The sequence below is a fragment of the Xenopus laevis genome, chromosome 5L (assembly GCF_017654675.1).
Source record: "Xenopus laevis strain J_2021 chromosome 5L, Xenopus_laevis_v10.1, whole genome shotgun sequence".
Lineage (NCBI taxonomy): Eukaryota > Metazoa > Chordata > Amphibia > Anura > Pipidae > Xenopus > Xenopus laevis.
In genome coordinates this window covers 135,248,716-135,265,230 of record NC_054379.1, presented here as the reverse complement: position 1 = coordinate 135,265,230, position 16,515 = coordinate 135,248,716, and the positions used below count along the sequence as shown (strand labels likewise).

General features: G+C 43.5%; 1 protein-coding gene across 2 annotated transcripts in view; it reads right to left on the bottom strand.

The window, feature by feature from the left end:
* The window catches only part of LOC108717095 (PAS domain-containing serine/threonine-protein kinase), a 49,270-nt gene that overhangs the window by 10,969 nt on the left and 21,786 nt on the right, over nt 1-16,515 (bottom strand). For both annotated transcript variants that reach the window (XM_018263865.2, XM_018263864.2), the window contains exons 7-11: nt 15,824-16,066; nt 15,155-15,293; nt 14,624-14,729; nt 4,213-5,288; nt 2,348-2,520 (exon numbers count right to left, since the gene is read on the bottom strand). In XM_018263865.2, coding sequence (XP_018119354.1) covers nt 2,348-2,520; nt 4,213-5,288; nt 14,624-14,729; nt 15,155-15,293; nt 15,824-16,066 — 1,737 coding nt within the window. The remainder of the gene's footprint in view (nt 1-2,347; nt 2,521-4,212; nt 5,289-14,623; nt 14,730-15,154; nt 15,294-15,823; nt 16,067-16,515) is intronic.

The following is a 16,515-nucleotide window of genomic DNA, read 5'->3' as shown; positions in this document are numbered from 1 at the left end:
GTCCCTGAACTAGCCCCACAGCATGATGGAACCTCCACCAAATTTGACAGTTGGTAGCAGGTGTTTTTCTTGGAATGCGCTGTTCTTCTTCCGCCATGCAAAGCGCTTTTTGTTATGACCAAATAACTAAATTTTTGTTTCATCAGTCCAAAGCTCTTTGCTCCAAAATTACGGTGGCTTGTATAAATGAGCTTTTGCATACAACAAGAGACTGTTTGTGGAGTGAGTGCAGAAAGGGCTTCTTTCTCATCACCCTGCCATACAGATGTTCTTTGTGCAAATTGTGCTGAATTGTAGAACGATGTACAGATACACCATCAGCAGCAAGATGTTCTTGCAGGTCTGTGGAGGTGATCTTTGGGTTGTCTGTAACCATTCTCACAATCCTCCGCATATGTCCTGGGTTTTACAGCAACTGTGCCTGTGACCTTCCATTTCCTGATTACATTCCTTACAGCTGAAACGGACAGTCTAAACCTCAGAGATAGCTTTTTGTAGCCTTCCCCTAAACCTTGATACTGAACTAGGGGAGATTGTGGATGCACACCTAAGGCCAATTTCAAAAAGTTTAAAGCCCTGTCTAAATGATTCAAGTAAATATGCAAGTGCATGTAATTTTGAAACAGGGTTTTTTTTGTTACAAAGTAATGATCATAATATTGATAAGCCACCATATAACGTCAAGGTAAACCCCCACATGGTGGTCCCTAACTTATTTATCTTTAGTCATAGTAAAAAAGGAATATTACCTCTCTGTGTAGTAACAATTCTTTATGTAAACATGGGAGGGGAGGATTTAGCACAGAGTTTGAAACCAAGGCACACGAGATGTTTATATTAAGAATTGGTACTACACAGAGAGGTAATATTCCTTTTTTACTATGATTAGAGATAAATAAGTTAGGGACCACCATGTGGGGTTTTACCTTGACGTGGTATGGTGGCTTATCAATATTATGATCATAACTTTGGAACAAAAAAACCCAGTTTCAAAATTACATGCACTTGCATATTTACTTGAATTATTTAGACAGGGCTTTAAACCTTTTGAAATTGGCCTCAGGTGTGCATCCACAACCCCCCCATAGTTAAACCTTGATACTGAACAATGTTTGTTTTCAGATATTTTGAGAGTTGCTTTAAGGATTCCATGCTGTCACTCTTCAGAGGAGAGTCAAACTTGCAATTGGTCACCTTAAATACCTTTTCTCATGATTGGACACACCTGCCTATGAAGTTCAAGGCTTAACAAGCTAATCCAACCAAGTTGGTGTTGCCAGTAATCGGTATTGAGCAGTTACATACATTCAAAGGGTACCCAAATTTTTGCACAGCCAGTTTTTCACATTTGATTTAATTTCATACAACTGAATACTGCTTTACTAAAAATCTTTGTTCACAAAACACCCCAGTACTCCTAGGAAATGAAAGACATACCACTGTTTTTTTTTTGTTGTTGTTGTTGAAAGTGGAGTAAATTATTATGCAGGCTGAGAGGGGTTCCCAAACTTGGATTATACATATGACACCCAACTACTGCATGAAGACAGAATGAGGAGAAACCAATGCGGAGAGAGGCATAGTGAAGATAAACTTGATTATTTCAGAAACAATGCAGAATATTTAATTGATTGTATTTAGAAAGTTTCTTATTTCAGTATGATGAAGCTTATAATGGCACACAAGTGGTTTCAAGCATTCTTCCTTGCTTAAAAAAAAATAAAAATAAACCCCTCCCCCCTTCTTCTTAGATGATTTCTGGGAAAATTTCAGTATGTGGAATCCCAACCTCATTTTGAGAAGGCCAGTATCCCTGCCACTAGATGTTTTGGGGGTTCTACACAATCCTGCCAGTTCTTTCACACTAACAAATTATACTTTAGTCAGGTTTTTTTTTGTTATGAAGAAGGAGGATCCATGCAGTCACAACACCACTAGCCTTGGGAGGTCAGACAATCGTCTATAAAAAGTTGGTGGTGAAGGCAAAGGAGACATGGCTCTACTCCTAACTGATTTGGACCTCAGGCCATTACATGTGGTGGGCAAAATACCAAAACATTGCTCCATGTGCCATGAGCCTAATAGCACAACTGCACTAAAGGGGATTTGATGAGGCCATGTTTACACTTTTGTAACAATATAATTTCTTTATTTGCCTAGGAGTCATGTCTGGTGTAAAGATACACAAGGGAACAATGAAGGACATTAAAGATAATTTGTCTCACCAAGTAGCATAGGAAATAATAATTACGATTTTGTTCATTCACAGAGAAGCAGATTGGGTAAAACTTAGTTATACTAAGTGATATATTAATCAGTTGTCCAAAAGTATTTATGAAATACAAACCTCTCCCAGGCTGCGCTCTGATTGTTCTAGAAGAGACTGAGAAGAGCTATTAAAACTGGATAGCAAAAGCCTGGTGCGAGCTATAGCGTCTCTCTGACTTTGCAGCAGATCTTTAGACACCCAAACATTAAACAGGTAGGAGCCAGCCGTCCTCTGCACGTCAAACTGAATGACTTGGAGGAGAGGACAATATTAATTATTGCACAAATGTTTATAAAATACAAAGTTCTTGTACAAAACTGAATTCATCCTGCACAGAATGTAACAAGGGGACTGGCAGTGCGGGCGACAAAACGACTGGAGTTTCCTTCCCACTGGAATGGATATTGATATGTTGGGAAAATATATGAATCACATAGTAGTTGAGGCAACTTTAGGCTACTAGGGAAAGCACTGGTGACTTGTATGTTTCCTCACTGGTGATTTATATTAACACTGGAGATAAAGTTTAGGCAATGCACCCCGGATGGCAAGTAACCAAATTCTTTTGGTCGTGGCAGGTGGTTTATTGATCTAACCTGTGCATCTCCATGTACACATCAAATTGGCATAAACCAAAGAGCAGAATAGGAATGGCCATCTAGGGTTCTGCAAATAATCCCTGTGGGCTTCTGTGTAACGGCAGCTTTGAAGTGTGCTTGGGGGGGGCAATAGAGGTGCAGCTCACCAGGGAGTACTCTAGTTTCACAAGGCCAACCACAAATATATAATATATTGCAATGGCACTATGGAAATTTTGTGGGGAATCTTACGTAGGGTAATTATTCTGTTATTAATTTTTAGGGATGCACAGAGTCCAGGATTCGGCCTTGTGCCTGGCCGAACCCTAATTTGCATATGTAAATTAAGGGTGGGTAGGGAAATCACGTGACGTTTCGTCACAAAAGAAGAATTTACCACTTTTTCCTTTCCTGCCCCTAATTTACATATGCATATTATCATTCGGATTCAGTTACGTATTCAGCATTCTGTTTGGTATTCGGGGGTATTCGGTGCATCCCTATTAAGTATTCTTTATAGCCTTGACATATTCCTCCAGCAATTTGCAGAGATTATACATTAAAGGGGAACTATCACAAAAGAAAATGGAATATATGTTTCATCATAATGAAATAACAAATTTTGTAAATACAAACAGTTAAATATTCTGCATCATTTCTGAAGTAATCAAGTTTCTCTTCACTAGCCCTCTCTCAACATCTGTTTCTCTTTATTCTCTCTTCATGCAGCTGTTGGGGGTCAGATATTCATTGACCGTTAGATCTAATATATCTTATATGGGGCTCCTTTCCTAGCAGATGTATTAGAGCTCATACAAATAACTAATTCCAGCACAAACAAAATCTAACAAAATAACCGACTTTTGCACAAATTCTGCATATAGAGAGACATGATGTCTGGTGATTTTAATAAAGTGACCTCTAAAACATCTTCTAGGCAAAAGGACCCCCCTATAAAATATATTGTATTGAATGGTCAATGAATATCTGACACCCAACTGCTTCATAAAGAGAGAATGAAGATAAACAGATGCTGAGAGAGGGATAGTGAAGATAAACTTTATTATTTCAGAAACGGTAGAGAATGTTTTATTGATTGTGTTTAGAAAGTTTCTTATTTCAGTATGCTGAAGCTAATTTTAATTTTCGCGATAGTCCCCCTTTAAGCTTCCTGTTGTGTGGGAGGAACCTAGAGTTCCTGGAGAAAAGCCACACAAGAACATAGAACTCCTTGCAGATATTGTTCTACCTGGAATCCCCCTCTAGATGTTCAAAATATGTCATACCAATTCTTAGCTTGGTCAAATAAAGGATAAAAAAAAATAAATAGATTTTATAATAAATAAATAAAATGTGCTTGCTTACAAAGTCTGGAGCCGTCTCGGTGGTAACAGCTGCCATTGAATATTCCTTCTTGTATTTCACCTCCAGCAAATGGGACTTGCAGCTCCTTGTGACTTAGGTCAGCAGATTCCATTTGCGAAGAATGGGCACTGTCATCTTTTACAGGCGTTGAAGTCACCTGAGATGGAGAGGACTCTTCTCTTGGAAGTCTGTTGTCTGCATCCAGTTCCTCGGCTCTACATGGTGATAGGCTGGGTGTTGGACTATTTCTATTGTATAGATTGACAGGGGATTCAGAACCTTTATCTGTGGACAATGGGCTCAGAACTGTATTAATAGGACATGAGGCAGCAGCTACTTTAGTTTGTGTCTTATCAGGAGAGCAAGAAGCATCAGATGTGCTTTGCGTTATATATTCAGAAAAGGACACAGCTGATACCGGACTGAGGGAAAAATCAATATGTAAGGGGCTAGTAGGTATGGTGTTTGCCCCTGCATTATTTGCGTGGACAGCTAATGTAGATTTTAAAACTGGGCTATGGTGGCATAGTGAAGGACTTGAGATATCAGAATTATTATTAGCAGAGGGTCTAGACTGAGCCACGTTTGTTTTATTCATAGTATGGGTGACGTCTTCGTGTAAAAACAGTGTTTCGTGATGGGGTGCATTATGACAGCCATTGCTCATGGAAATGGTCTCAGTTAGAAATGCTGGGTTATCTGGTAGACGGGTAACCTGCACTGTAATTGGAGGAGACACACCTAAACCATTAGGAGGCTGATGCTTGTCTTTTACAGAAGAATGAAATGGAGACATCACAGAACGGAAGGCTTTTTCTAACGTGGGAATATTGGAGTTGGTAAGCTTTTGGACTTCCTTCTTCTCCGTGTGGCTTCTGCTTAAGCTCAGAGTCCTCAAGCAGTGTGTTAGAGGTGTTATGCCAGATTCTAGATCGTGGTCATGTCCTGCATATTTTCTTCCCTCCCATGGCTCATCCTGTGTAGGGGTTCCAGGAGAAATGCAGCATGTAGGTACAGGCTGTAAGCAATATTCTGCTGGGGCTAAAGAAATTGCCTTTTCCTGGCTATTTCCTGATCTAGGATGAAACATTAAAATAATAAAAGCAATATTTTATATATTTTCCAATTTTCAAATCAAACTCTAAAGGAAAAATCGAGGAAGCAAGGTAAGGTGGAACCGCAATTCAGATTTTCCAGGTAGTGCCTTTATCAGAACTGCTGTGATAACAAGATTTTTGATACTCACCGTTAAATCTGTTTCTCTGTAGTCGAAAGGGGGACACAGGGAACGATGGGGTTAAGCTCCATCCTCCGGAGGCAGGACACTTGAATATTAATTTAAGTGGGCGTGGCCATCAGGCTTACCCCCACACACCATACAATCCTATTCAGTTTGTTCCAAAGCTGCGAACGGACCTTTAACTTGCACTTTAAACGCAACAGGTACAACAGATAACCGGAGGATTAAATGGAAAACAACAGTAGCTCGCCTAAGGGCGGGAAGCCCCGTGTCCCCCTTTCGACTACAGAGAAACAGATTTAACGGAGAGTATCAAAAATCTTGTTTTCTCTGTCGTCTTAGGGGGACACAGGGAATGATGGGGACTTAACAAAGCAGTCCCAACCACAGCGGGGTGGGATCGAGCTTATTTGAGTGTTTAACTTTTTAAGTACGGCTTGCCATGCCTTCCGCCCGAGTGAGGCCTCGGCAGAAACGAATGTGTCAACTTTATAGATTTTGTAAACGTGCCAACAGTCGACGTGGTAGCCGAACTGCAGATCTGTTTCAAGGAAACCGAGTTACATCATACCCCGGAAACTCCCACCGCTCTAATGGAGGGGTCCTTGATTCCCTCAGGCGGTGCGCTTCTCTTCGCACCGGGGTTTGATGGATTGACTCCTTCTATTCCATCTAGATTTGTATGCTTTTGAAACTGCCTGACCCCTGCGAGGGCCAATGGAATAATAAAAAGGGAGTGTAAGTTCTGAAGGATCTTGCCCGATTATTGTACTACCGTTGAGCCCTGACTACATCCAGCTTGTGTAGTTGGCGTTCCTTATCATTTTATGGTTCCGGACATAGGGAAGAACATGATCTCTAGTTTAGCGTGTTGATACCACCTTGGGAGAAACATGAACTGTGCATAGTACAGCTTTGTCTATATGGAGTATTAAGTACGAAGACTCCCATGACGAACACTAAGTTCAGACACTCTCCTGGTGGAAGATATTGCCATGAGGGACACCACCCTCCATGTTATACCTGTATCATCAACCAATCAGCTGTTTAAATGGTGAATCCAGCAAGGCTTCAAGCACCAAGTTGATGTTCTACACAGCGACCGGGTTGTGGAACGGAGGGGCGATGTGGGCTACTCCTTGTAAGATGAGCGTTCAACGTTCACATTCACCAATGCGACTGAAAACAGACTGACAGAGTCGCTACCTGAAGCTTGAGAGAGCTAAGTTTAAGTTCCAACTGTGGCCCTTGTTGTAAAAACAACTGTATCTGTGGAATGTCTGGTTCCAGGAAGGAAAATCAGATTCGTTACAACCTGTAATTATGAATGCCACCGACGAAATGATTTCGCTGATGAATGCTTGTGAGCTTTCAATCTAGTGGCAATAACCTCTTCTGTTAGTCCTCGACTCCACCAGATGGTTGCCTCAACAGCCATCCCATCAACCTGAATAGTCCAGGATTATGATGTAGTATTGGTCCCTGTTGTAGAAGGTTGTTCTGAACACCAGCCGGACCGGCTGTGACACTTAAAACTCCTAAAGAATGGTGAACCAAGTCCTCCGCGAACCGAGCGGAACTACAGTATAAAGACTGCTTAATCTTTAGAGGACCCGTGATAAGATGGGGATCTGGGAGAGAACATATGCTAGGTAGAAGTGCCAATGCTGTGCCATGGCGTCCACACTTCCTTTCGGAATAAAGGAAAACTTGCTACCTTGCAGTTGGAACTGGATGTCATAGATCTATGCTTGGCTGTCCCCAATGATCTCCGAGTTGAACGAATGCCTTTGGGTGATGCTCCCATTCCCCCAGATCTAGCCGATTCCGACTGAGGGATTCCGCTTTTATGTTGTACACACACGGGATGTATATTGTAGACAATCTGTCAAGATTGATCTCTGCCCAGTGCAGAATCTGTCTGACATCCGCCAGCATTCCTTTGACTTCACGTTCCTTGCTGCCGATTTATGTACGCCACTGTGACGTCATTGTGGCTCTGGAAGCATACCGGCTGTCCTGTGGGCCACTGCGTCCATTGGGCTAGCGGTAGTTTTCCGGAACTCGTTCCAGTATGTTTAATGACCATTGTCCGTGTGCAAGCATGTTAACATATTACACCTTAGCACTGGAGACTGATGTTTGTGGACATCACATTCCACTCTGGGATTGGCCATGTTCAAAATGTAGTGTCTAATCCACCACTGCAGCACCCCATTGTTGGTTGAGGAAGGTTAGAGGTCGAGAAGCGATCCCCCTTACTATGTCGCTAGACGCTAACTTGCAGTGGATTGAAATGTATGAGTACAAATGGAACTGCCTCCTATGGCAGACACCATTGTTTACAGCACTTGCATTGCCCTGTTTGTCGTCATCTTGTGGCTGATGAGTAAGAGCTGATTTGATCTGTGCTCAGATTGTCCCAGGGCAGGCTCACAGTCTGAGTTGTTGTGTCGAATCTAATCCTAGGACCGTCATCTTGTGACCGGAGCTAAAGTTGGATTTTTGACCATGTGATGGTCCAACCCTGAAGAATCGACATTGCTCCCTTCAGTTCTTCTTTGGCTCTCACTTCCGATCTGGCCTAGAGGAGAAGGTCGTCAAGTAAGTCATCATGGAGATACCCTGTAGTCTAAGTGTGGCCGATATCCCCTCCATTAACTTGGTGAATACCCTGGTAGTGGATGAAAGTCAGGGGTGCCACATGATAGTGCCTGTTCGAGAAGACGAAGCAAAAGTAACAGTGGCGAGGAGACCATCTTGTGACATGGAGATGTGCTACCTTGATGTCTAGAAACATCATTAGCTGTCCCTGCTTTATTCCTCAATCCCTGGGCGCAATGTCTCCTTTTTGTCGCCCCCTGAACATTATAATAGTTGAGACCCTTAAGGTCGAATGCTGGTCTGACTGCCCCGTCTTTCTAAGAGAATATAATTGAGTACACACTTGGGGATCTCTCTGCAGGAGGTACGGTTACAATTACCTTTGTACACTCCCCTCTTTCCATACATTCAAGGGAAGCTATATATTGGGAAGTGGTATAGTAGCTTTGCATACTGCATCCTCTTAATAAATGACCCCCAAATATTCTGCAGCGCTTTACAGAGATTATACATCATTCAAACAGATTTGTTTGTACCTGCTAGTTTGTAACTTCTTACTCCAAACATGCTTTATCCTGCATTTCTCCTCCTTTCACTCTCATGCTTCATAAAACATTTTTCACTACCTCCTCCATCAAATCCCAGTTCTATACAAATTTCAGCCTCTCTACTCTCCTCTCCTTCCCTCTCCACACACGAAGTTTATAAAGTACTCTGTTTAGCTATTCCACAAAACTCCTCCTTTTCATACAAACCAAGGATTTATAAATCCCACTCTCACTTAGTCTATCTTTCCTTTCTACTGCTGGCAGCTGGGGACATTTCCCCAAACCCTGGCCCTTACCCCATCCCAGTTATATCACGACCTCCTTCTCTCCGGAGCAAATTCAATCAGTACAGAACACTTACTCCTCTACCCAAAAACCCAGTTAATCTTTCATGTGCTCTCTGGAATGCCAGATCTGTTTGCAACAAACTCACCGCTATACACGACCATTTCATTGCAAATTGCTTTAACCTACTTGCGCTTACTGAAACCTGGCTCTCTCCTACTGACACTGCCTCACCTGCTGCCCTGTCCTATGGGGGCCTACACCTTACTCATACTCCCAGACCTGGTAACAGACCTGGAGGTGGGGTAGGTTTGCTTCTCTCTCCCCGCTGTACTTTTAAAGTTCTTCCACCTGTTCCCTCTTTATCATTCTCCTCATTTGAGGCTCACTGCATTAGGCTCTTTTCTCCTGTTTCACTCTGCATTGCTGTTATATATCGACCACCAGGACCAACTGCACAATTTCTGGACAACTTTGCAGCCTGGCTTCCTTACTTTCTTTCATCTAACATCCCATCCATCATATTAGGTGACTTTAATATACCCGTTAACAACATCAACAACTCTTCTGTCTCTAAACTTCTTTCACTAACCTCCTCCCTAGGCTTATCTTTGTGCTCAGACTCCCCCTCTCACTCCAATGGTAATGCTCTGGATCTCATATTTACCAGACTCTGTTCAACCTCCAATTTTACTAACTCCCCATTTCCCCTCTCTGATCACAATATGCTCACATTTCAACTCTCACTAACTCCCTCCTCACCCCCTGCTATTCCCCAAACACGTACTTACCGTGACTTGCAAGCTGTAGACGTGTCACATCTCTCTTCTTCCTTTGACTCTCTTCACTCTAATATCTCAGCCATCTCATGTCCTAATGTGGCTACCTCTGTCTACTATAGTACTCTCACCACTGCCCTAAATAGGCTTGCTCCTATAAAAACTAAACGTTTTTGACCCAAACCACTTCAACCTTGGCATACTGCTCATACAAAAGCGCTCCAAAGACACTCACGTGCACTTGAGCGTCGCTGGCGCAAATCCCGTTCAGAATCAGACTTTTGGAGCTACAAATCCGCCCTGCGCTCCTTTAACACCAGCCTCTTCCAAGCCAAACAAACATACTTTACTTCACTCATTAACTCCCTTTCTAAAAAACCAGCACAACTTTTCTCCACCTTTAACACTCTCCTTTCCCCTTCTCCACCCCCTCCATGCACATCTGTCTCTGCTCAAGATATTGCTGAGCACTTCAAAAACAAAATTGACACTATCAGAAGGGACATTACACTACTCAACCCCCCTAGACTTACACCACCCTCCCTCCACACTGCCCAGTCTCTACTGTGCTCCTTCACCCATCACTGATGAGGAAGTCTCAAAGCTTCTGGCCTCTTCTCACCTTACCACCTGCCCGCTTGATCCAATTCCCTCGAAACTTCTCCGCAATACCAATCCTTGTCTAATCAAAGCCTTAACTCACCTATTTAATCTTTCGCTCTCAACTGGACTGTTTCCTTCTCAACTAAAACATGCTCTTGTCACCCCCATTCTGAAAAAACCCTCTCTTGATCCCTCCAATCTTGACAACCTCCGACCTATCTCTCTGCTACCTTTCATCTCTAAACTACTTGAGCGCCTAGTCTACAACCGACTTACCTCATTCCTCTCTGACAATAACCTGCTGGACCCCCTACAATCTGGTTTTAAGCCACAACACTCCACGGAAACTGCCCTGACTCGACTAACTAATGACCTTTTAACCGCTAAAGCCAACAATCATTTCTCAATACTAATACTGCTTGACCTCTCAGCCGCATTTGACACTGTAGATCACCCTCTCCTCCTCCAGTCGCTTGGCCTTCGTGACACAGCCCTGTCCTGGTTCTCTTCTTACATCACCAATCGTTCCTTCAATGTCTCCTACAATGGAGTATCATCTTCTCCCCTACCTCTTTCTGTTGGAGTTCCTCAAGGCTCTGTCCTGGGACCATTACTATTCTCCCTCTATACTTCCTCCCTTGGCAAATTAATAAATTCGTATGGTTTCCACTACCACCTCTATGCTGACGATACTCAGATCTATCTCTCATCTCCTGATCTCAACCCAGAACTCCTAACTCGCGTCTCCTCCTGCCTGTCCGCTATCTCTACCTGGATGTCGCAACGCTACCTTAAATTAAACCTCTCTAAAACTGAAATGGTTCTCTTTCCTCCAAGAAACACCAGTAGCATCCCCGAAGTATCCATCATAGTTAACAATTCACTATCACCCCCTCTCCCCAGGCCCGGTGCCTTGGGGTTATCCTAGATTCTACCCTGTCATTCACTCCTCATATCCAGTCACTTATTAAATCATGTCACTTCCACCTAAGGAACATATCCAAAATACGATCATTTATCACCCAAGACGCTGCCATAATTCTTATTCACTCTCTCATCATATCGCGTCTAGACTACTGTAACTCTCTTTTAATTGGCCTCCCCCTCCAGAGACTGTCACCTCTCCAGTCCATAATGAACACTGCTGCGAGGCTCATACACCTCAGCAACCGCTCATCCTCTGCCTCGCCATTCTGTCAATCCCTGCACTGGCTTCCGTTACCTTTCAGAATCAAATTCAAATTAATGACACTGACTTTCAAAGCACTTCACAACTCTGCCCCACCCTACATCTCTGAACTCATCTCTATATACTCACCCACTCGCTTACTACGCTCCTCTACTGACCTGCTACTCAACTCTTCTCTCATTACCTCCTCACATGCTCGCATTCAAGACTTTGGAAGGGCTGCACCCCTCCTCTGGAACGCTCTCCCACGATCTGTCCGACTTTCTCCCAACCTTTCTGCTTTCAAAAAATCTCTGAAAACACACTTCTTTCGAGAAGCCTACCCTCACTCTGCTTAACTACCAAACGCAACACCACATACAACACCACATTTCTCACCCACTTACTTCGATCTTGCCCACTCCCACACCTTGTGTATTACTCCCTTCCCTTTAGACTGTATGCCTATGCATAGGGCCTTCCTCACCTCTTTGTACCTGTATTGATTGTGATGTTTGTTACTCCATATATTCTATGTATGTAATTCATGTGATGTAGTTGTATAATCACCGTTACTTTACAGTGCTACGCAATATGTTGGCGCTATATAAATACATGTTAATAATAATAATAATAATAATAATAATAATAAGCTAGTGCCCTTGGGACTGAGGAGATACCGGACATAAGGAATTACTTGAGTAGGATGGGAATAAAGTCCAGATGATAACCTCTCATTGATCCAGGTGTCAGGGGAATAATGGACCATATCTCTTGGGATCGTAGTATTTTTCCCCCGATCCATTCTGACGTCGGATGGAGTATCCAGTCAGGCTGAAGCGGCCTTCAGTGCTGAAGGCTTGTTACGCATCTTGTTGGTCTTCTATGGGGTAAGGTTCCTTCACATCCCTTGATTTGAAGGTGAGACCCTTGTGGAAGTTGCTCCCCCCTGTAACCTTTCACCTTGACCACAGAAAACAAGGTTTTCCTCTTTTGTTACTAGTGGCAGCTCTGCTCTTGTTTTGTGGGAGGAAGGTACTCTTTGTCCCCCGTTGCCTGGGAAAAAACTTTTCTCCAGCTCTCCCCAACTAACCGTTGGTCTTTGAAGGGGAGCTAATTTGGCGTCTTCTTAAGCTCTGATCTGCCTCCCAACTCTCGAGCCTCAGCTTAGTGCGTGCCGCCATGGATAATGCAGAAGTGCGTGCCATGGTTTGTGATTTAAATATGATGTCACAGTAATAACGTGATGCCTTCACATATTATTGTGTGGCAATAACAGGTCCTGTCGGGGAATCCCCTCTTGAGTGTCTTTGATAATGATTCAGACCATGCCTGTATTGTCTGAACACCCAAGCGGAAACTAGACAGGGGCGCAGAGTCAACCCCGCAGACATAGATAGCTCGTAGGAAAAACTCTCGTCTATCTGAAGAGTCCTTGAACACAGCTGCATCATGGACTGGCAGAGTGGTAAATTAGAAGCCTTGACAATGGCATAATTTGGTGAATCTCGTAGTCGCCTAAATATGCATTCAGGCGAGAACCATTCATCCGGAATAAAACGGAGTAATCATTCTTGTCCTGAGAAACAACTGTAGACTCGCATAACCTGCATTGCAATCCCTCTAGTACCCCATTAATGATGCTATTAATCTCATGGAGGTCATCTGCCCGCCTCCTGATGCTCATCTTCATCTGCGGATGAGAGACCAAAATACAACTTTGGTGCTTCAAGTTATTAGCAGTGGTGGGAGATGAACCCACAACCTTTTGGACCAGGTTTGGACCAAAGGCACGCGCTCTATTTCAATAATATTGAAAAGCTATTCAGAAGGCTCGTTCAACCTCTTAGGGGATGAGGGATGAAAAGGGTAATGACTCATCGGAGTTAGAAGGGTTAGGCAGTATCAGCCTTTTGCTCTGCCCGTTTGCACTAACCACTCTGTTAGTGGCCAAATAATCTAGGGCTTTCCGCAATTAATGCTCAACAGCAAGTAATGCCTGCAGAAGGGACAGAACTGGGAAGGCTACACTACCCAGAGAGGAGGGGGTGGTTCCCTTTGATCCAGCTGGATGCGGAACAGCTGGCACCCTCTGCTGACACTGATACAGGCCAATATTCCACCTGTGCAGCAGAGGGGACCTGCCACAGACCTACACGCTTTCCCAGTTTAGGAAGGTAATAGGTGCTAATTTTACCATCTGGAAGCCGGTTTCCCCTTATGCACAACTGCAGGAGTCCATCCTAAGTCGTGGGCAAAATGTCCGCTGGAACGCATAGTGCGTTCCACGGATGCGCGCCTGCGCACGAGCTCGTGCGGCAATTCCCGCTCAGGGAAAATGGCCGCCGGAGAAATGTCAGCTGGAACGCATAGTGCGTTCCACTGATGCACGCCCGCACATGCGTTCGTGCGGCAATTCCCGTGTACACTCCCCTCCTCAGGGAAAATGGCCGCCGAAGAAAATGGCCACAGGTGGAACGCATCCTGCGTTCCACTGAGCAGTCTGGCTTGTTTCCCAGTGCCTACCGACACGGGTCTTCTGCCTCAGGTGAGTGCACTAGAGCATGCTGTGCTCATTCTGAAAACAGACGCTGCTCTTCTATAGGTAGAGCTAGCCAGGGAAACCGTTCTGTGTCGCTCTTCCCCTTTGTTAGTCAGTTAGTATGAGGGACATAGAGGGGTGTGAGTGAGAAGGGGAAAAGGAGGGGGGAAAACCCCACAGACTTTTTGGCAATGTCCCTTAAGCAGGGCCCGTGCCACTTACCCCTCCACACTGGCCAGACCATCTGCCTTGAGGTAGACAATGCAGGAACCGTCTGGGTGGTTGTTATAGCCAATGCTAGAAATTTACCCCGGTGTGCTGCGCCTCGTAGGGGGTTAACCATGTCAAAAATAGGTAGCCCTATTTTGGGTATCACCCGGGTGTCAGCTAGCGCTGACCGTAGACTGTCTCTTGATGTCCATCCTCCCGTGAGCAGGACACTTAAAAAACTGAATAGGATTGTATGGTGTGTGGGGGTAAGCCTGATGGCCACGCCCACTTAAATTAATATTCAAGTGTCCTGCCTCCGGAGGATGGCGCTTAACCCCATCATTCCCTGTGTCCCCCTAAGACGACAGAGAAATGTATACAACAAACACTTTATGAGACCTCACTGCAATGATGACCAAAGAAAATTCCTACCTGGCTGATGAAGTTTGGGGAGTCTGTAGTATGCAACAGGCTGGAGGTTGAAGCCAGTTCACATCAGAAAGTAGATTATGAAATGCATCATGTTCATTGGACTTTTCTACAAGTACACATAGAAACATGTTCAGAAAATCACCCTTTTCGGTACTACTTTGACATACACTTGTCATATTGCCAAAGTTATTTATGGGCAGTTCCTCCTTATCCACAAAAAATGTTCAGAAATAAGCCTTTAGAGCAGAATAAAGTAATGAGCCCTTGCAGCAAGTGTGGCGTCTTTAACAGACATGGCCATTGTACATGCATGTGTACTTAGAAATCTCCTCAACACAGGTCAATAAGATCTGTTGCATCGTCCCCTCAAGACATAGCTTGCAGCTTATTGGTCAAGTCTCTTGTACTCATGACTGCTTGTTCAACCTCAATCCGGCCGAAAATTGCCTGTTTTGAAAATTCTGGCCAACAAGGACTGTATCGGCACGCTGATTTACTAGAATCAAGGATTAAATGTCTTTGTTTTCTGACCTTTAGTTGCATCACTGCTGATCATTTCACTGGATTCAGATCTGTCTCGGGTCTCACCCAGAGGAGTAAGCAGTGGTGAAGGCTCATCTCCTACACTCTTCATGTAATGATAGAATCCTGGTATTAAAAAAGTGATGTTCTGCCAGAAACACAAGAACCATATAGTTAGAAAAACACATGAAAATAATGTCAGTGAGCAGAAAAAAAAATGATAGCAGACAGTCTTCTACAATCAGATATATTAAAGGGATACTATCCCTTTTGTATGTTTCACTCATGGTTTCTCTTTACACTGTATGGAGTTTTGGAGTTTATCATGGGTTTGACGCTTGGTATTAAAATATTAATATTTTCCATTTGCTTTTTTTCTCTTTAACCTGCAGTTTTAGCTTTGCCTAATCAGCCATTGCCTCGTTTCAGGCTGTCCACAAGCTTTCTAAGCTCCCACACAGTATGCTGCAGATCAGGGCTAAGTTTGTCAAATGAGGGGTTTAATTAGACTTTTTATACCAGGGACAAGTGCCTGAGTTTTCTAATAGCCTGTACAGAGATACCAAAAGCTCATACTACCGTGTGCATTCCCCAATACAAAGTATAATTCTGCTGGAAAAACAAGGGACTTACAGTAAGCATGTCGCAGAAAAATATCTAGTTTCAGTTTAGTCTCACCTTCCCCAACAGCTGCGATTGTTCATATCCAAACAAAGAATTTGAGAAACTTCCATTCAGGCCCCGAATAGATCCATCAGGATACAGGGTGATAAGCCCATTAATTGAGGAAAGGATATTTAAGCTGGCACAGTATTCTTTCACATGGGAACCTGCATCAACAGAAGCTTCCGATAAATTCAGACTGAGAGGGAAATTGGCACCATCACGTGTTACACCGACTAGTCCCTGACATCTTAAATTCTGAAAGAAGGCAAAATCAGAATAAATCAATTATCACCCTTCACAATCTGAGTGGCTCTTAAAACATATTAATTGATCAGTAGTTGTGGCTCTTTTACATACATCTCACCCAGTTTTTATCTGAAAAAAAGCAGTATACTGAACCTTACAAGTTATTTATTTATTATTTTTTTTCAACTTCATCCAGATCACAGGGAAAAGCTACATGTTCAAACAAGCACAAATGCAGCAATTAGAATGTGGTAATACGATACTATAGAAGGTGAATGGTTGGCCAAACAGGTGAGCATTTACCAAATGGCCTGTGCACACAACAGAGTTCTGTATTCCATCGTTTTCAGAGGCAGGATCAAAGTAGTGAATTCTTGACTCTTCCTTCTCCCTCAATTCCTGGTGCTGCAGATCCCAAACTATTTTTAAGCTCCCCATGGACGCGACGATTCTTCTTG